The 21,983-nt window shown below is 44.8% G+C and overlaps 1 protein-coding gene across 1 annotated transcript in view; it reads left to right on the top strand.

Moving 5' to 3' along the window:
* The first annotated feature begins 3,524 nt into the window (after positions 1–3,524).
* GSDME (gasdermin E) overlaps positions 3,525–21,983 on the top strand; it is a 40,667-nt gene continuing 22,208 nt past the window's right edge. The window contains exons 1-3 of the mRNA XM_090287102.1: positions 3,525–3,659; positions 10,675–10,904; positions 14,467–14,659. Of these exons, the coding sequence (XP_090143228.1) occupies positions 10,694–10,904; positions 14,467–14,659 (404 nt within the window). The 5' untranslated portion in view covers positions 3,525–3,659; positions 10,675–10,693. The remainder of the gene's footprint in view (positions 3,660–10,674; positions 10,905–14,466; positions 14,660–21,983) is intronic.

Consider the following 21,983-nt stretch of genomic DNA (forward strand, 5'->3'; position numbering starts at 1 on the left):
CTCTCTCGCTCTTCCCTTTTCTCTATCTCTAAAATGAATTGATAAAAAAGTCTTTTAAATGTATCAATGTATACCAAATTTTGTTTTAATTTATTAGTATTTATGTTTCTCTGAGAAACTGTCAATATGGTAAAAGATGAAATTATACACAGGCAAAAAATTTTAGGTTCAACTTAAAAGAGACATTATGTGAAAAGTGATTATTAAAGGAAACAAACTTTTATTAAGGGCCTACTATATGTTGAATGCTTTCCATATATTTTCTCTTTTAATCTCATGACAACACTATAGTAATTTTTAAATGAGAACTTAAAAACTTGCCCAAGGTTACTCAGCTGATAAGTGGTAGTTTGGATTTGACCCAAATTTGATCAGGCAAAAGAACATGCCTGTGCATGTTTTCTCCTCTGTAGAGGTGGTTCATCTAAAAGAGTGCAGGTGCTATCTCATTGCGGCTTTTATTTGCATTTCTCTGATGATTAGTGACACTGAGCATCTTTTCATATGTCTATTATCCATCTGTAGGTACTCTTTGGAGAAATGCTTATTAAGGTCCCCTGCCCATTTTAAACTGGATTGTTTCTTTCAGGTGGGTTCTAGATTATGGATGGATCATTTCATAAATTATATAAATGTCTAACCACTATGCTGCACACCTGGAACTAATATAGTATTGAATGTCAACTGCAATTGAAAAAAGAAAAAAGAAAAAAAAACAAAAGAGTGCAGGCCCCTCTCCAAAAGTGGCTCCCAAAGAACTAGGAAGTGGTTGTGGCAGCCATGTGGAGCTGGTGCATTAAAATGTTCATTTGTGAAATATACACCATGAATGATTTGATCAATTTTTGCTGGCCTTTCCAAGTTGGTTACTCAGTAAGGACCTGGTGATAGAGTAGGGAAAATGGGACTTCCCATGGATGTGTTTCAGAAGTCCTGTAACTTGAAACATTATCTATTTAATGAATCTTTTTAAAAGCAAAAGTTTGTCACCCCTACCACCACCCCAGTTTATCTCCTGTAAAATTCTGTTTTCATGCAGCCCCATTTTCTTAAAGGGATTTATTTACAATGGAGTGAGATCACTGGGGTTTGATGTTTTCTTCTTACTCACTTTATTTTTCTCGTTGGACTAAAAGTTCCCATCTTGCATTTGTCCATGTAAGTCTTCAAATGCTTTCATTTCATAATAATAAACACAACTGCTCAAAACTAAACAGAAAAGTGGAGACTCTCAATTAGGGCTTTGCCAGAATCCTCCTGATCCGAGTGCCCTGGGACAGGAAGAGTAGACCTGATGAGGGAAAGAGCCAGGAAGAGAGGAGGGAAGGAGAGGGAGGGGGTTTCCTTACTCACAATTCATCCCTCCCTCCCAATACACATAGGTGTGTGCAGACACAGCTTGGTGATGTGACTCTTATGTTGCTTCCTATTTTCTGTTCTGAAGGCTCTGTACCGTCTGATGGTTTAAAAGCAGAGATGGTTTCAAATGATCTGTGTTTAAATCGTGGCTTTGTCTCTTCCTGGGCTGGGTGGGCTTGCCACCTTGTGCCTCAATTTACTCATTTGTGACTTGGACCTCCAGTCATTTGCTGTGAGGACTGAATGAGCCAATCAATGCATGTGATGTACTCAGAAACCTGCTTGGCAATAGTAAATAGGAAGTGCTATATAAATATCAGCTGCTGATCTTAGTACTGTCTTCCTCAGGCATTTAATCGAAAGGCAATGGATGGGAGTGAAAGAATCTGAAGCCACCAAGTAACCGTTACACCAATTGGCTCATGCACTCTGTTACAGTGGTAACCTATGCAGACTCTGGTCTTGTGGGGTGGGAGTCTCACGAACATACTGTTTATGAAGATGTTTTTAAGATTAACAGCCTATGTCAGGAGACAATAATCTCTGATAATAAGCCAGTCATCACTATATGATTTTATGAAGATGAAGAACCAATGCCATGCCTCTTGACAGGGGCCAGGAAAGTGATTCTTTTCTTCTTCCAATACCTACTCCCTTTGGCAAGGCAGGGGACCTCAAGAGGACCACCGTTCTCAATCACTTCTACTCACTCATTCATCTGGCAACCATTAACTGTGCACCTGCCTTGTGCCAGGCACTGCAAAGATGAGCGAGACCCACAATCTAGTTGGAAAAATGAACAGGAGGATATTTTAATTAATTCAGAAATTATTTACTGACTACCATGCATTGAGCACTATGTTAGATGCTGGGTATAGTGAACAAAACAGACACAAGATCCTGCCCTCGTGGAGCCCATGTTCTGGGGAAGGAAAGATAAAATACTGCATGAAGTATGATATGTACATATAGTCTGCCAGATGGTGATCAGTGCAAAGGAGAAGAACAAAGCAGAACTAGGAGTCTTCCTGTGGGCTGGTGGACTGTCTGTAGTTTTAATTTGATGGTGTGAAAGCTGTATGCAATCAGTAGATTGGTTTATACCTAAGAATATGCAGTAGGGTACTCTCTCGTGATGCTCAGATGTGGCAATCAGCCACAGCTCCCAGGAACGACACTGTCTCTGGAGTAAACAACCAGTACTGTACAGCGTGTTGGATGACTTTGCCCAGCTGCAGACTAATATAAGTGTTGTGAGCATGTGTAAGCTAGGCTCGGTTAAGCTATGATGTTTGGTAGGTTAGGTGTATTAAATACATTTTCAGCTGAAGGCATTTTCAACTTATCTAGATGTAACCCCATCTTAAGTTAAGGAGTATCTGTAGTCAGGGGCGACTTGACTGAGATAAAGAGCAGGTGGGTTAACTGTAAACTGGGGATGAACCCAGAGCGTATGGGGCCCAGTGGAAGGCATCAGCAAAACTTTAGTCTGCTGAGTGTTAAATTCTCAGAGGGCAGAACTTTCTTTTCTCTCGTTTCTTGTTCTCAGCCTACAGAGAGCACTGTGAAAAGACTCATAAATACTGACGGAACACATGTAATGTTCAAGTCAGCCAATCAGCAAGCAGTTTTGGGGCACCAACTATGTTCAAACTCACCCCTTCGGCATTCGCTGAGCATCTAGTATACGAGATGCTGGATTCTGCCCTGGAGGAACTTAGAATATGGTTACATGAATTATTAATAAGCGTCAGGACTAAATGAGAGCACAGTCACACCCAAAATCCGGACACTCGCAGGGACGGGCATCAGGGGCTGTCCCACAGGCTACAGCGGCCTCGGGCTGTCCCAATGGGACCAAGAAGCCACCGTGCCAGTCCACGCCCCACTGTTGGTGGCGGGTCCAGGCCGTTTCCTGGCGCAGCGCTCAAAGGCACCGCGCTGCGGACTGGAGGTGAGGCCTCTGGGGCGAGCCTTGGGGTGCAAGCGACCGGCTCCGGGAGAGTCCCAAGGAGAAAGGGAATCGGCTCACTCCGAGCCTTCGGGCAGGGGTCGGGACGCAGCCAGCGGTCCCCGGCCCCGCCTCGGCTGCAGCCAGCCTACTAGCCCGGCGTGCCCGATCCGCCTCCCGGGTCAGTCTCCCCCTCCAGGGGGCGGGGACGGGCAAAGGTCCCGCCCGACCGCCCTCCGCCCCCCGAGCCCCCGCCCCCCGGGGCATCTTCGACTCCGGCTGGCACGGCTGGCACAGAGCGTGGAGCTCCGGGCGCCCAGCTGCGCGCACCCAGCTGCGGGCGCGGGAGGTGAGTGCGGGAGCGAGTCCGCGCGGCTCTTTCATCTCAGGGACCCCTCTTCTGTCCCTCCTAAGGGAGGCGGAGGCGTCGACTGCCCGCAGCTGGACCGCTGGCCACGTCGCGCCCTCTCGCTCACCGCGTCCCTGGTCTCGTCCCCGAAGGTCCTTCATCCCTTTCTAATCCCCCGCCTCCCCCCTCCCGCTGCCACTTCATTCCCTGGTTGTTGCAAGGGCAGCGGGTACCTCCGTCTTCCCGCGTCACCCCCACCCCCACCCCCGGCTGCTTCATTCTTTGTTCGGGTTTCTCCTCCGGGCGTTCGGAGCCTTCCTCTCCTGCGCGCCTGGGTGCGGGGAAGGCCTCCGCCGCCGCCGTGGAATTCCGTCTCTGCGCGGAAACGAGCGCCATCCGCCTGGGTCTGGATCGCGAGGAGGCCAGGTCCCCCGAGGTGTCCTCGGTCCGGGGTGGGATGACATCGCAGCTGCCCGCCTGGCTTCCTGGGGCTCTCACCTGCGGACCCCAGAACCTCCCGGGAGCCCGCTTCCACCTGCACCTGAGAGGCGGAGGCTGGCGGGCGGCTCTGGGGAAGGCGTTTGTTGCGGAGCGTTAGCTGGCACATCCCTCGTGGAGAGCCCTCTGTGTTCAAGGGAGTGAGCAGGATGGTAAGAGATGGGTGTCCTGACCTCGCTGCCCTCAGGAGGCAGACAGACTGACAGCCGAGTCAGAGCGGAATGGAACAAGTGCTGAGAGGTCAGACTCAGCGGAATAAATTACAGCAAACGGGTGGATTTCACGATCCACCACCAACGTGCTCTTACAGTCAAGGAAAACAGCTGCGAGAAGTTGAGCCCAGGTGATTGGATGTGAGAAATATGGCCCAGCACCCAGCTGCTGCCCCTTAGCGCGCTTGCTTTAAGGGGAAGCTTTATAGGTTCCAGAAGTGCTTTTCTTTTTGTTCTGTTTGAACCCTGAAGGGGACCAAAGAGTTCTCTATCTTTAATCAGTCCCTCTTTTGTTATCCCTCCCCTTCCCAGAAGCCTTTGCTGCCTCACCTTGATTCCTCTTCCCAGCTCATGCCTGGCTTGTGATCATTTAAAAAAAAATTTTACACACTGATTTTTTATTTTAGAAAGAAATGACAGGGTACTTGGTCTTTAATTTGTCTTCTCATAAAAGTGAGCTCAGGTCCTGGGCTGTAGGCACCAAAGGTGTACAAGGATGACATGTCTGTTTCTATAGACTCAGTTTCCCTGTTATTTAGGAAACTGAAAATAATTCAAAATGCACTGAAGTTGTTAACTACGAGACAAGTACAGCAATGCCTCATTCCCCTAGGCAGTGAGGAAACAGCGTGTTTCACAACCCTGACTTTTCCTTCCACTGTAACTGAAGTGTACCCTTTCCCGCACACTTTCTTACTTTACATATGAGTCATTAGTTGCCCAAATGAGTCAACCAAGCAGAGTGGCTCAGGCTCAGGCAGGGGAGGCAGGTGGACCTCGGTGGGAATCTGGGCTCAGCATTAATTCTCGAATGAGACTTTCAGTTCCTTCCAGGAACACACTTAGAGTTGGACAAGTTGGGTTTGTTCATCTTTGTCTACTTCCAAGTTAGAGCATTGTGGAAATTTGAACTGGAAGTCTGACTTCTGGTTAATTGAGATATTTTTGTGCTTGTCTGTGTCAGGCAACATGCGTTTTAGATCCTTCAGCTGGCACGATGGGAAAGCTCGGGGAGGTGAGGGGGGGATGTGGTCTCAGTAAGTGGCTGTTAGAAAGAAGAAAAGGATTTGGGTTTGTAGGTGATTTAGGGGAGAGTTTAAGGAAACAGGACTTTGCTCTGATGGATGCTGCCAGGAAGTGGGGGAAATTATTTTGAGCATCTTCTTAAATCTGGTCTAAAAGGGGGGAAGACTAAAGCCGTTGTTGGCCAAGAAGCAGCTGTCACTCCTTAGCCAGGATTGGTGGTGTTACTGGGAGTACTTGGTCATTTTTGTGACTTGGACCGTGTTCACATTTCATCTGTGCTCAGTCAAGATTATGAGAGGTCTTGTTTTTGTCTTGATTTCTTATGACCAGAGTGTCCTTGGCTGAGGATGACGTTCTGTGACACTGTTCATGTTCACCAGGGGAATGTCAGGCTGGTGCCCAGCAACACTAGGGCCCTAGCACCCGGCCAGCTTCCGAATGTCAGGGATGCTTCTCTCTTCTTTTTTCTCCTTGTGATATTGGGCAAGTTACTTAACATCTTTGAACTTCAATTTCCACATCTGTAAAATGTGCACACTGCCTGCTCGGGGGTGTTGTGAAGATTAAATGTGGCAATGTGTAGAGAAGGTTTAGCCCAATGCCTGGCACACAGTGGGTACTGGACATACAGTTACCCTTACCCCCTCTTAATCTAGTTTTAGTTTATTTTGATGTTGAGTTTTCTTCCCTACAATTCAAGCAGAGGCCAGTGATCCACCAGAGCTGCCCCGGAGGAAACTCTGAAACTGGGTATTAGAAAGAACTGGATCCTTTTCAACTCAGATGTGATAATCCCGCCTCTCTAAATCAGTCTTAAGAATGGACACTGGTGATTACAGTATTTTTCATGCAATCATTACCTTGGAAACGATTTTTAGGGTTCTTTGCTCCCAGATGCCCATGGCCCCAGTTGGCCATGTGTCTCTCTGGCTTTGTGTTTTCATGCTTTCTCGGTCCCTTCCTTAGAGGGCTCTTGTCCAGGAGTCTGACCAAGCTTGCATCTCCTTGCCACATTCACTCTGTCTCGCTGAGTTCTGCTTTGAGCCAGGAAGCCACACTTGCCAATCAAATTCTGGAGGCCGTGTGTCAGAGAAAGTCCAGGGTGCAGTGCCATGGATTTTGGCCGTGATGAACATTTTGAGCCAGATCTATTTCCAAGTTAAAGCATTCTGGAAATTTGAACCTGAAGTCTGACTTCTGGTTGATTGAGATATTTTTGTGCTTGTCTGTGTCAGGCAACATGGGTTTTAGATCCTTCAGCTGGTCCTGGGCACATTATATTTTTCCTGGCTAAACACTTACTTCAGATGTTTGAGAGTGGTCTAGTGGCTTATTATCTCCCAATGACACATGACAAAGTCTATTGTATAAATTCCAAGCCTATATCCTGCCTGATTTGTTATATCAAGTGTTTCTAGGAATAAAGAAAAAAAAAAACAGTAGAAAATGGGCCAACAACACAGTTAAGAAAAAGAAGTACACAAGACTTTACACAAAAGGTGCTTCATTTCATTTATATTAAATAACATAAAACTATACTGAGATGCCCTTTCTTACCTATGAGACTGACAAAAATTTGATAACACACTGTTGCTGAGACTGATACCTTCATATCTTATTGTTGAGACTACAAAATGATCCAACCTGTAAATCAGAGATGCATGTACCCACTGACCTTGCTATCTTCCTTCTAAAAACCTCCCTTCAGGTGCTCTTGCCCATGTATGAAGAAGACATACATTTAGGTGTATTTAATATAACATTTTTATAATAACAAAATATAGAAAGAACCCACTGATCAGCAATACAGGACAGATTAAATAAACAGTGGTATATCCAGGTGGTGGAATATTATGCAGCTGTAGAGGAGAAGGTGCTAACATGAAAACATCTCCGGGCTATATTGTTACATAACAGAAACTAAGGTGCAGAACAGTGTGTAGACCCCTTTTTACTCATATTTGTATAAAGAAACGTGAAGGTAATATACCTGAAGGGGAGAGGGATGAAAGGGTAGATGAACCTGGGTAGGAACGGGATTTCTTGGTGCATTATCTTTTTACATAATTCAAATATTTGAGCCATGTAAATACACTAGGTAGTTAAATATTATTTTAAAAGAAACCTCTAATTTAACTTCACAAGGAGAATATTCTCAGAGTTCCTTGATTGAATAAGCCTCATTCTAATAAACACCTACAAAGCAATAGCGCCTGTGTTGGGTCAAATGAATCTTGCACCTTATGCTAGATACACACTCAGCAGGTACTGTCTTATTGCTGCCCACCACCGGGCTTCCTCCTGAATTCCCTCTCTTGTCAAATGGCATCTCCGTCTCATCAGCCAGCCCACACCTGAGCTACCTGGAGGCCATCCTACGGAGTCTCCTCCCTTTCGTCCCCACCCTCACATCCAACCGGATTCTGGGACACCACCAGCCCAGCGTCTTTTCTATCCTTTTGCCACTGACGTAATTTGGCATTTGTTGTCCATCTCTAATCATGTTCCCTTCTGGTGGTTTCCTATTTTGCTTCCAGGAGGTCTTCTTAAGTGATCACTCTGACCACATTGCTCCCTACACAACCCTACCCTGCCCACAGCTCTCGCTGCCTGGGGCCCCCGGTATGGGAGGTGTGGGTCTTCAGAGTCTTGTTTGTACACACAGACCCAGGGAAAAGCCCTGAGACTGAACATCTACCTCCGCAAGCAGAGGGCAGGGAAAGATGGGAGAAAGAGTCAGGTCCCTCCAATCTGGCAATTAACAGCTTATTCAAGGAATTTACAAGGTGCATTGGGGGCGAATGCAAGATGAAGTGGCTGTCTTCTGTGTCACTTGACAGATGCCAAAGATTATATAAGACAGGATGGTATGTGATGGGTTGCAGGTGCAGGAAAATGTCTGACATGCAGGACAAAGACTGTTCCAGGAACCAGCACCCATGGGACATGGGACAGGTCAGAAGGTTTACGTCAGAAGGAAAGCATTCTTCACTATCAGACAGTCCCTGAGGGCGTTTACGGAAAGCATTCTATGTTCTGGCCTGGGCCTAGCTCATGGGTACAGCAGCGGCCACGTCATGGAAAGTGTGTGCTCCCCAGACCTGGACCGAGGGCCCCTTGTCCTTGTCTTTGGTCCTTTCCTACTCTAGAACCCTGCATCTGGTGCAGGAGCCAGGCCCAGAGCCTGCAAAGCAATTCCAGGTCTGTCAGAGGAACAGTAGTAGGCATCTCGACACAGAACAATGTCTCCTGGTCATGACGAGTTTGCTGGTCACCAATGTCCCCCGCCCCTCACCACCTCCTGCAAGCTAGGCTTTGAGAATTGCTACTTATTCTCTAGTGCATCCTCACAGTGCTCTTTGCCTATTTGCTGCCATTTAGCCCACAAAATGCAGCTCAGGTACCACCTACTTCAGGACAACTTCTGTGACCCTGTGCTTCTCTGTAGTTGGACTTAGATGCCTTTTTCTTAGTTCATTCCTTGGAGCATTTGGTACCAATGTCTAGATAAAACTTAGCTGCTTATTTCTCCATCTGGTCACTAAGGAGAGAAACCACTTTTTTTTCTCTATATCCAAAATGCTTAGGTACCTGGGTATAGTGGGCACTTAAGAATAATAAATGAACGATTCACGAATCTTTCGATGAATGAACAAATGAGTGATCCATTGCATGTAAGATCCTTACGCTTAGTATAGTGAGAGATTAATTAGTAATTGGCGATGAGAACCTGGTTTTCCTTTGCAGTTCGCTGTTTACCAGAAAGGAACTTCTTGCATGTTTTAGAATCCCTTCCTTAAATGTTCATTCTTGTTAATATACACGAACAGGGTTAGGTAGCTCCACAATAATCTCAGAAGAGTTTTTTAAAGACAAACTAGTGATAGGTAAGAGAAATGTTTTCTGATTCCCTGGAGGAGATTCATGTTGAGGAAAGCAGGTTAATTAGTTAGTGTGTAAGATTACTCCCAGCTCTCACAGTGCATGATTTTGTTATCTGTGTGACTCCCAGACACGGGGTACAAACACAAATAAAGCACAATTCTTGTCCTTGGGACATTTTAACCTTTGACCGTGGGTAGTTTTTTAAAAATCTTATTTCCATTTGTGCTTTTTTGAGTAAGAATGCTTACGTATGTGTGTATATGTGTATTGTGAGTTGTTAATAACATTTGCTCATGTTTATAATACAGTATTTTTAAAACTATGTAAAAGTTTTTTATAAAGTATTCTAGTTCTTTGTTATAAATATTACAAGTAATTTTTTCAGTTTTCCATTTTTCTTCCTGAACACTTTCTTGTTTTAAAATTGAACTCACAATTGTCTATTTTTTTTTATAGTAAGTTCATGGTTTCATTTGTCCTCAAAAAAACCTCCATCTACTCTACTGAGAACTTTCTCTTGTGTGTAACATGAATTGGGATCTGACTTTATTTTTTTTCAAGGTGATTAGCTCGCGGTTCTAGCACTGTTTATTGAATGATCTATAATACCTTCATCAAATACAGTCCTTTTGCACCTTGCAATGTGTCTCTTCCTTCTTCCGCCAGCTGAAGAGTGAGTGGGCTTTCATTTCTGGGTTAAAAAGTAATAGCTAGTTTCTTTCCATTCATGAATAAGAGAAGTCACAGAGCGTAGAGACAAAGCACATTTGACCCTTCACAGAAGTGGTCATAAGACAGACACAAATTGGGGTAGTCAGTATGTTGTTCAACAAATACTTCCAGGCCTCTACACATACTTGGTGTAGGATTGTCCTTCGTGACCATTATGATCAGCTGAAGCCATGTGACTAGTTCTGACAAATTGTGAGCAGACATGATGTGTGTCTGTTTGGGGCCAGAGCAGTGTATCGCAGCTGTGAGACTTTCCTGAACATTCTTTCCTATCGGATAATGACTAACAGTGCTCAAGGTGATGGCTGCCCCTCGGTCTGATCCCTCAGAGACTATGATGACAGTCTCCCGTCCTCCTCTACTGGACATATAGTGATATAGTGTGAGAAATCAATAATCCTCTATTGTTATAGGCCACTAAGGTCTAGAGATTATTTGTTTCTGAAGCATAACTTCACCTATCCTGACTTACACACATATTCCCTTTCAGTATTTCACTTTGATTTCTTTGTCATCTGCTGAGCTCGAGCTAGAGGCTTTTCTAGAGAGAAGGTATTTTTTTTAAATATACTGATTGATACTAGAGAGACATCAGGTAATTTTAGAAAAAAAAAGTCACAAAATAATAACTTGTTTAATTTGGGGTAACATTATTTTTCCAGGTAATCTGGAGTTCTCAAAATGTATGCCAAGGCAACAAGGAATTTCCTGAGAGAAGTTGATGACGGAGGTAACCTTATTGCAGTGTCAAGCCTGAATGACTCCGATAAGTTACAGCCTCTAAGTCTTGTGATAAAGAAAAACAGATTCTGGTGCTGGCAAAGACCCAAATACCAGTTTTTATCTGTCACCCTTGGAGATGTGCTTACAGAAGGCCAATGTCTGAGTCCAGGTATGTTTCTTTTTCTTCTATTTTACAATTAGTCCCAGAAGAGAAGATGATAATTCTCCTAGACACATGTTGTGCTGAATGATTATAAGGGGATAATTTATGATTTCTCCTGTTTCTTTTCCTACTGTCTTAGAATACACCTTTTCTTCAAATAACAAAATTCTGCAGATCTGACATGGAGGTTATAGCTTAATTTAAAAACAAAATACTATTGCAGTTTTGGGTATAAAAGTAAGACATGTGCATTGTAGACCACTCAACATAAGTGCGATGGATCTACCACCCAAAATTTGGTTTGGTGTTGAGGTTGATGATGCCACCTCTCTATCAGGTGGGTGTGAAGTTTTTTTACTCATGTAATGAGTAAGCATGGCAGGCTCCCAAGCTGGTCCAAAAATAGCTGGAGAGAGGGGGGATAGGAGATGGAGTCAGCTTTTATTGTGAAGAGGTGGTGGGGTGGGGGTTCTTCTGCATGTGGGCTGGGGCTTGCAAGGTTTGAACTTCCTGCTGGGCCAATGGAGGGAGCACCTGAATTTCCTACCAGCCCGCCCAGGTGTGTAACAGAAAGGGAAGAGAGCCTGGTGGCTGGAAAGTTGTTAGGAGTAACAACATCAGAAATGGAGTCAGATGCTGTATTATTGTTGAGTATTTATAAAATGTAGAAAGACATGAAAATAAGCTGACAAAAACTCTACTATCAAGTGTTAATTCCCATTAATTCTTGGATTATAGTCTTTTTTTCCCTCTGCATATAATTTTTTAATGAGATTGGAAGCTTGTTGTTATACAAATAGTTTTTATTATTTAAAATAATATAATTTAAAAATAATTATGCAAATAATTTTATATACTCCTTGTTTTTTTTATTTAACTTTATGTAAATTTTCCTTCATAGGTTTAAGTATTTTAAAATACTGTTCTCAAGAAACCCATAATATTCCTTTTTTCCTTTTTGTGTTTCTACCTTATTTGCTTAACTGTTTTAATTTAGTGCTTAATAAATAAGGCTGCAATGAACATGGTGATGTGATTTTGTTGTTGTTGTTTTGTTTATTTTTGCTTTAAGCAATTGCTTTAGCATAGATTCTTAGACAGAGTTCATGGACCAGAGGCTGGGAATTCTTGAAGGCTTTTGGTGCTCATTTCTGCGCTACCTTTTGGAACATAGTGATGTGTGAAAGTATCATCAGCTCTTAATTATTGGACCAAATGTCGTCCAAGTCCTCTTTCTTCTATTTTACAATTAACCCCAAAGTTCTCTAATATTGTGAATGCATTTCTATTAAAGGGGAGAAGAAAGAGAGGAGATCATTTGAGCTGAAAATGATCTCCAGACTTTCCTCCAGCCCAGCTTCCAGCCAGTGCGTTCTTCAACCAGACCCATTACCAGAGCCATCAAGTGACAGGCAAATGAATTGATGTGCATTTTATGTAATCTTCCCTTGCCCATGGTTTCTGTTAGAACTGCTATTGAGGGGCAAGAGAAAACAAATTCACAGACTAGGCCTTGGGGCCCTGAGTAGCTGGAATTTTGTTGTTCTGTGCTGTTGAAGTGCCTCTTTTGTGGTGTCTGGAAATTCATGAAGATGCATGTTAGGTGGCTGAGGTCAGCTGTAGCCACTGCAGTGAAGAGGTCTCAAATAATCATCTGAGGCCAGGGCTCATCACCACCACCCCAACCCCCATTTCTGTGGCCTGTCGGTGTTAGGGCTATAGCGAGAGATGTCCTCTGTCTTGTCTACAGGCAGGTCCTGGATGCTTCCCCCTTTGGTATTTGTCACTCACAACAACCCTGCAGTGTTTGCATTGCCCGGGGACATGAGGGCTGGAGGTGTAGTGACTTGGTTATAGTCCTAGTGGTCGCCTATTGGCTTCCTCACGCCTTCCCTTCCATCAGCAGCAGTAGATGACTCAAGGCAGATGTGTGCACAAATGACATCTTTTTTTTTGGAGGTGTGTCAAGAGTGGCTTTTGGGAATGCATAGACAGTCTTGGTTGTCCTCAGCTGCTGCAGGGTCCAGTCTTGGAGGCAGTGTTTCCAGGAGTGGTAATAACCTGAATGAAACCAGAACTGTGACCTGAAGGTAAAATTTCCATGTGTGTAGCACTTTGTACAATCAAGGACTGTCATGTTGATTAGAAATGATGTTGTTTTGGCCTAAACCCAGTGGGTAGATGGAGCACCTGCTATGTGCCAGGCAATGTTTTACGTGCTTCACACACATGGACTTGAAGCAGAATCCATCAGGTAGGTGTTATTAATTACCTCCAAATTACGTATGACAAACCTGACACTCAGGGAGATGAATATTACCCAACGTCTCCCGCTAGGAATATTAGTGATAAAATTTTGAACTCTTAACCTTGTTCAGTGCTACTTCTGGAAACATTTTCCAGAATGATTGTATTCCACAAGATGTGAATAGAAAAAGGTTTTGAATTAGGGGTATTTTCACAGGCTTCCTATTTTTGGTTGAGGAATGGATTTTCTTGACTGGAGTGAATGAAATACAGGTGTTGGGGGCAGTGAGTGGATGGAAAGAAAGAACCTTTCAGGCTCCATGTGGATTTGAAACTTTTATGAAGTACCACCAGGAGCCCAGCAGAGCCCTGGGTCACGGGAATGGAAAAAGCCAAGTGTGAGGTTCCTAAGACACTCTCAATGTATGTTGCAGAGTTATGATGACTGAGACCATTTTTATGGTGGTATTGGGTTGGATTAAAATCTAAACAGTAGAAGCCCGGAGAGCAGCAGTTCAGGTATGATATCATCAGATATTTACCTTCAGTGTTCAGATAAGAAGGGCGGGCCTCAAAGGCAGTTTGTAGCGATCCCCTGGATACGGCCACATGAGGACTGTGGCAGTTCCCAGGAGATTTGATTGAAGCTGGACACCAGGCGGGTTGTACTACCTTCCTACGTGCCTGGGGAGCCAGGGAGGGAGAATGGAGAGTCTGGAGCTTCTGTGTCCAGGATGGTGTTTGAGGGAGGGAGAGAGGGCGTGCCCACGGACTGTCACCAAGACAGAGATAAGGAATTGCATGACAAGGACTTGAGTAAAGGGGTAGAGGTCAGATATAAACAAATAAGTCTGGGAAGGGCATTATTTGCAGGGAGAAGGTTATAAAGGCCAGGAGAATGTTCTCCGAGATGGGAGGGTGGGAAGGGAAGATCCCCAAAGATAAGTGCAGGTGGCCAGCCTGCCGGACACTGAGTAACCACGGTAGTGGTTACATCGATGTTTACTCTAAAAATATTCAATGAATCCTACAGATAATATATGTGTACTTGGTTATACATGTATGTATTGGAATTAAAACATGAAAAAAACCCCAAAGCACCTGTAGAGCCCCTGGCCCTCCATTCCTGCCAGCTCCAAGTGCCAGGTATACCGGCGCCTTTTCCTTCTGTCCACACACACAGCACAGCGGCCACCTTTCCATTTTGGGTGCAAGCCGCATGTTTCCCACGGACCACCACAGGATTGGAAAGCGAGGTGACCTAAGGCACAGAGGTGGCCTTATGGTCATCAGATTCCCTTGCACATTTCACTCACCCCAGTGGTCGTGGAGTCGGACTTTGTGAAATACGAGGGCAAGTCTGAAAACCACGTGAGCGGGGCCATCGAGACGGCCCTGGGGAAGCTGACGCTGAACGCGGGAGGCAGAGGCCTGGTGGAGAGTCACTCTTCGTTTGGGAGCCTGAGGAAGCAGGAGGTGGACCTGCAGCAGCTCCTCAGAGATGCTGCTGAGAGGTGAGGAGAGTTTGCTTTGGCACTTGGATTTGAACGCGGCTCACATTTAAAGTTGGGTCTTTGTTAAAAGGATGACCAACGGAAACTTGGCAAATCAATAATTATTATGGACTGTTCATTGTGCTGAAACTTAAAATTAAAAAACTGTTTCAGTTACAGTTGACATACAAAATATTTGTTTCAAGTGTACGATATCATGAGTAGACATTTATAGAACTTACAAAGTGATAACCCTGAAACGGCTAGTACCCATCTGACACCACACGTAGTTGTTAGAATATTATTGGGTATAACCCCTATGCTATACTTTACATCTCTGTCACTGCTATTTTTGACTGGAAATTTGTACATCTTTTTCCCCAGCCCTTCACATCTGACAACCATCAATTTGTCTCTGTATCTTATGACTTTGTTTCTGTTTTTCTTGTTCATTTACTTTGTTTCTTAGGTTCCACATATAAGTGAAATTATATGCTGTTTGTCTTTTTTTGTTTGCCTTATTTCACTTAGAATAATACCCTCTAGATCCATCCACATTGTTGCAAATGGCAGGATGTCATTCCTTTTTATGGCTGAGTAATATTCCATTGCATATATATGTACCACTTCTTCCTTATCCATTCATCTGCCAATGGACACTTTGGTTGGTTCCACATCTTAGCTCTTATAAATAATGCTGCCATGAACATAGGGGTGCATATGTCTTTTCTAATCAGTGTTTTGGATTTCTTCAGAGAAATAGCCAGAAGTGAAATTGCTGGGTCATAATGGTAGTTTTAAAATTTCCTGAGGACCCTTCATACAGTTTTCCACAGTGGCTGCACCAGTCTGCATTCCCACCAACAGTGCACAGGGTTCCTTTTTCTTCACATCCTTGCCAGGACTTGTTTGTTGATTTATTGGTGATGGACATTCTGACACATGTGAGGTGACATCTTATTATGGCTTTAATTTGCATTTTCGTGATGATTAGTGATGTTCAGCATTTTTTCATATGTCCATTGACCATGTGTGTAGCCTCTTTGGAGAAATATCTTTTCAGGTCCTCTGCCCATTTTTTAATTGGGTTGTTTTGGGGGGAGCTAAGTTGTATGAGTTACTTATATATTTTGGATAGCAACTCCTTATCGGATGTGTATCATTGGTGAGATTATTCTCCCATTTAGTAGGTTTTTTAATTTGTTTTTTTACCTGAAAATAAAATTTAGCTGGGCATCCTGCATTTGTACTAGCTGAGTCTGGCAAATAACAGGGAAGAGGGACCGGAGGGCTGCGAACGTCCAGGGGCTCTGTCCCCTTGGTCTTCAGACGGCCCTCTCCAGCTGATCCCCATTTTGCAGTCTTGCAATTTCTATTTGAAGAACCACAGTTTGGCAGTGCTCTCTAGTCACATTTCCTGATACAGGTTTTTCGAATGCTCTTCCTGTCTCAGGCGTAGAAGACAGTGCCAATAGGGAGCATATAGGGAGAAGTCAGTGAGTCAGGATGGGGGGAAATATTCTGAGGAGAAAGAAGCCAAGGGCCAGCAGTTATAAGTGGGGACACGGGCATCTGCTGAGCACCTGCTGTGTGCCAGGCACTTCATAGTCATTAGCTCCTTTACTCTGCACTGCGTCGCCTTTACATTTGAGAACCTAAGATTCAGTGAGGAAAGGAAACCTGTGCTCAGCCCCACAGCTCAGTCTGGGTGCTGGAGCTGGGATTCAGCCCAGGATTTCCTGGCTCCAAAGCTCCTGTTCTTTCCCCTAAATCCTGCTTGAAGTGACTGTGCAGCAAAGAAACTGGCCAAGGAGAACAGAGTGAAAAGTACAGCGGAGAACGTAAAGGCAGAGGCAGGAGTCTGGCCCCCAGGGAGGGTGTACAGTGGGCTGGGCATTATCCTGAGCAAGGCCGCGAGGGTCGCTAGCTCTGCCCACCTGGAGGTGTCTGCACGTGGGGATGGGATCACCTCAGGAGGGTCTCCAGAAACCCTGTTTATTGTGGGGGCAGCAGGGGGAGGGGCAAGGAGGCACCAGGAACATGGTAAAGAACTACTAGGAAGTCTAGAAATGGAAGAAGCGTCTTATTGCAGAGCCGCCTCTTCTTCGTTTTGTTGCTAAGAGGTAAAAGGGAGCTCCAGGGGAAGGCGAGGAGGGATATGACTGTCCTGACCACGGGACAGAGGGATGTAAGGCTGCTTTGCTGGAGTGACAGATTCTGACCTATACCATCTGCCTGTCCGTGGACTCCCAGGGTCATCGGATTGCTAAGGTGCTGTCTCATGCACGTGTGGCCTTGGGAGCGGTCATGAGTGCCACTTGAGTGCTGTACATCCTCCAGGGCGTGTCTGCAGCTATTTTTATTTCAAGTCATTTAGATAAGTTGTCATCTGTGTACAAGTCATGTTGGCTCTCAGAATTCAGAGTATTAGCTTTACTGGCCACGAGATGTGTGCACAGCTCAAAAACAAGCCTCGTCTGTCCTAGACAAAACAAGTGTGTGTGCATAACTTTTAGCTAGCATTGCTGGGCATGAAGGCGTTCCACAGGAATTAACCTTCCGGTACACAGAGTGGGCCTCTTTGAATGAGAGCTGTGTGTTTATCTTAAAACATTCTTGGTGGAAGCCATGCTGAGCTAGATTGTGTAATTCTCCTCTTTTTTTCTTTTTTAAAGATTTTATTTATTTTTAGAGAGGGGGCGATGGAGGGGGGAAAGAGAGGGAAATGAAACATTGAAACATGGATGTGTGAGAGAAACACTGATCGGTTGCCTCTTGCAAGACTGGGGACCTGGCCTGCAACCCAGGCAGGTGCCCTGACCGGGAATCGAACTTGCGACCTTCTGTTTGCAGGCTGGTGCTCAATCCACCGAACCATACCAGCCAGGGACCCTCTTTTTTTTTTTTTTTTTTTTTTTAATGAAGAATAACACATATATTGAGACCGTTTTAAAAATAACTTAAAAAAAAAAATCCTTACCCAAGGATATGGAACCAGCAACCGAGGTATATGCCTTGACCAGAAATGGAACCTGCAATCTTTTGGTGTGGAGGATGATGCTCCAACCCACTGAGACACCTGGCCAGGGCTATTGAGACCATTTTGTAATGACTCACATTCATGTTTTGTTCCTAAGGTCCAGTATTATCCTGTAATAAATTATTTAGTTTTCCAGCCTGTCTTCTATTGTCAGCCGCCATGTGCTGCTGCCTGAAGAAGAACCACCCTACCCACCCCATCTCTGCCACCTGTTAATTGCCTCTAACCTCCTGGGGCCTGGGGAAGTTTATTCCTGGTAAATAATTCCTGTAGGCTTGGTATGTCACGCTGCCCCTGGCCTCAGTTCCCGGCTACTACCGTAGGTGAGAGAGTTGGATTAAATGATCTGCGAGGGTTTCCTCTTGGCTAAATGTCAGAGATGAGTAGTCACATCAGCTCCTTCCCTCTGTGTTCAGGGCCTTGGTTCCAGCTGGTTTCCAGAGAGGGGTGCCATTGTGACTTTGCTGGCTGTTTCAGGGTCGAGGTGGGTGTTAGTAAACAGGCAGATTTCACTCTCATTCTCTGCTGTATTGCAAAACAACGTTTTGTAAAACTGATTACATTTTTATATGACTACGTGATAATTAGAAGCTTGGTTCCTTGTGAACTGACATTGTGCAGGCAATGGTATGGCAATGATAAACCTTCATCATTATTTAAAGTATTTAGAAATTGCACTGAAAGGCTTAGATCTAAATAGTTCCAAATTCCATAAGTTGAATACAGAAGAAAAAATGTTGACGTTACTGTTTATTAGGGCCTACATTTGACCTCTCTAAAGCCATTAGAGTAGCTCTCATGAGTACTGTTTCAATGTGCCATCAACTCTTATTTCATTTAGGTGTTTTCTGATGGGAGGGATTTGAGGGCCTGTGTCTTTCTTGAAAAAAAGGAAATATTCAATGAGGTAGGAACTGGCCTTCTTTTCTACTTGATAAATTGCCCTGTGGCCAGCAGAGGCTTTGAAAATCATTCCATTTGTCTTCATGTTCAACTCAGTGCTGGCACCGTTATTTTTAATAGAGTTTGTGTCTAACAAATTAAAGACCTCTAGCCATATGTGTCTGGAGAACACAAGTTTCCTGAATCTGGTCCTTTTGTTCTGTCTCTCTCTCTTTTCCCTTCAGGAGCAGCTCTCTCCTAAAACAAACCAGGTGGAGGGTCCCAGGTCTGGGGGTGGGAACAGCCAGCACCACCTCTTTATGCTCTGAGGGTGGTGGTGGGGTGTATATTTAGGTCGATTACATAGTGGTAAACTTCATGCTCTATTTGTGAAATGGAAAAAATTGGTGGTGGAATCATAGCCGTATAAGGCATAATAAAACAAGCACTAATATACCACCCCCCAGCTTAAAAAAGATCTTTGTCTTTAAACCAGGACATAGGAGCTATCTTTTTCTGCCTTCGCTATCCAGGATTTCATTAATAAAATGGAATTAGTGTCCCCAAGGTATTTTCGGGAGAATTAAATGAGAGAATATAAGCAAAGCAGGTAGAGTAGCACCTGGCATGTGGCAAGTTGTCATTAACTATAGCTGTGAATATGCCCATAATTTCTGCTCTTAGGACTAGTCCCAAATGGAGCCTGGCTATAGAAGCTGGGGAAAGGTCAGAGCCATGGGAAGGGGAGTGTGATTCAGCCCTTGGTGCCAGGTCAGAGGGATGCTGAGCTTCAGAAAGGGAGTAAACTGATGTCCACAGGGTCTCTGACACATAGCATTTCTGTTGCCCACCTCTTGGAGCCTGGCAGAGGAGCAGGCAACCATGTGGTCTCCATCCTGAGCCCCACCGCAGAAGCATGGACTAAGTATTGGGTTGGCCAAAAAGTCCATTCAGTGTTTTTTCATAAAATGAAAAACACATTTTTCAGTTTCACCAATAACTTTATTCATTTGGATATTTTGAGTATGTCAGCTTTCTCCCACATGGTATAACATTCATTGTTCTCAATTAACGTCTCGATTTGCTATCTACCAACTTCAACTGGTCTACTCAAGTGTGGAACATTGTCCAGTGGGAAATCTCCGGCACAAAATTTCACAAACCACTTTTGACATGTTCTATCAGTCACAGCACCTTCTCCGTGCAGTGCACTAAATTTTATTTTATTTCTTGCGTTTCAGTTGCATTTATTTTCTTTCTTGAAATAATAAAGCATAATATGCCAAAAATGTTGCTTGTGTTCTTCCATCTTCAATATCAAAATGGCTGCACAAAAATTCATCAGTTTTGACAAGTTTTTTTCAGTGCACACTGATATGACAGCTGTCACAATACAGTCTAACAAAATTGTTTTGAATGACGTTAAAGCCAACTAAGCACTACTAGAGCAATCGTACGGAAAAAAAACAAGCAAACCTTTTGGCCAACCCAATACTTTCCCTGAGAGCCAGAGAGGCTCTGGTTCCTCCATGTGGCAGCACTCTTGCTTCTCCAAAGAGAGTGAGGACCCAGACGGGTAGGTGTGCCATGGAACAGTCAGGAAAAGTCAGAAAAGTTCTCTCTGCATGTTTTGCTTGTTGAAGGAGATGCTCGTTCAATTCTCGGACCAAGATGTAGGAAGACCTTGAATAGCATCTGTAAGATGTTCATAGGCCTTCTCTTTCATCACATTCTTTGTGCCAAGAGCAGCTACGAAGCTCCCAAGGTCACATCAAATTCACTCTTTCGAAAAGATGTCTTTTCTGAGACCTTCTGGGCCATACCCACCTCTGTGCTGCCTGGAAGTCAGTCTATTTATTGTCACCTTTTTCTGAATCATCCTGTCTCCTGCTTTTGGTCTTAGTGCTTAGGACTGGGAGCACTTGGAAGCTTGTTCGACTTCCGGTGGTTTCTATTCATAATATAATCAGAGAAGGACGTTCTGGGGATTCTTTGCAGTATTTGATCCTGGGAGTGGTTTTTGTTTTTTTGTTTTTTTGACAGAAATTGTCCTGTCCTAGGAGTTTTACTTTGAAAGGCTGCTTCAGATCTATTTGGAACGAGGTGGGGATATAAGTCCTACGGAGAGACATTCGAGTACTATTTTCTTCTAAGACTGATAGACATTCCCGTGTTTCATCCCACCCGTGACAGCCTGCACTGTATGATGCCGCACTGTTTTATGTGCCACTGAGAAAGAACACTGCCAATCAAACTGTGTCACCTGTCAATTTTCAGACGTCCTGATTTCAGAGATGTCAAGACAGGGAAAAACATGTATGTTTCAGAATGGATGAGAGACAGTGTACGAATTGGGTTGGCTGGGATGAGTCGGGTCAGCAGACGTTTATCTCGCCCGGGCTTTTCACCCAGTGATGGAAACGTGGACTGCACCCATCACTGAACATCTCATCTTCCCTCTACACCCACCTCTCTGCCCACCTCACTTGGAGGTGCGGGCTCGTGAGGCAACAGTGCAGCCGTCTCAGCCAGGAATCTGAGTCTCAAACGTGGCTCCTGCCTCACCTTCTCGCCTGCACTTAGTCTCTCGCTGGGTGAGTCTGCCTCTTAAATACGGGTCCTCCCTGTCCCCACGGCCCAGCCTCACAACCGCTGCCTGGTGCAGCTTCCGCCTGATCTCTTACCCAATGTCCGCAAGTCTCTTGGCTCATCTTTCTGCACCCATTCTCACCTCTCCCAGGGACTTTCCACACGGCAGCCAATCAGATCATGTCACTGCCTGGCTTGTGTCTGTGCCACTGACCCAGCATGACACACCGCCTCTGCCTGACAAGTCCCTGCCTCTGCTCTTTAGCTTCATTTCCCACCTTCTCCCCTCACACCCTCCAGGCCAGTCCCCTAAACTTACTTCAATTCCTGGGCCTAACAGCCAGGCTTTCTGACCTCCAGGCCTCGTCCGAAGCCTCCTTCACTCCTTCTGCCCACACAGATGCACAGAGAGACACACATCGACTCAGTCCCTCTACATCCCCGGCCAGGTCCTCAGATGAGCCCCCACTGCCTTCAGAAGCCTCATCATCCCATGGTGTCCCTCTTGGGACACCAGCCACACTGTGTGATCATGTGTGTTGTAACTGCCTGACTGCATGGTCTCTGTCCCTTCTGGAATGTCCTCTTATCCACCATGGGGCCCTGCACGGTGCCTGCAGCATGGTAAACCCTGTTGGTTAAAAGAATAATTAATTGGTCCACCTTCATCTTACATCTAAGAAGCCTGAAATGCAAAGTTAGTTAATTTGCCTGGACTCAGGATTTAAGCCCAGGTCCACAAAACACATGATTTTCTCAGTCCAGCTGCTGATGCAGAGCTTGGAAAGAGAACTGCCTGGAGGGGCTCCAGTGTGGGCTCCCCCTCTGCATCAG

Source organism: Furipterus horrens, unplaced genomic scaffold (genome assembly GCF_987537825.1).
Source record: "Furipterus horrens unplaced genomic scaffold, mFurHor1.1.pri manual_scaffold_9, whole genome shotgun sequence".
NCBI lineage: Eukaryota > Metazoa > Chordata > Mammalia > Chiroptera > Furipteridae > Furipterus > Furipterus horrens.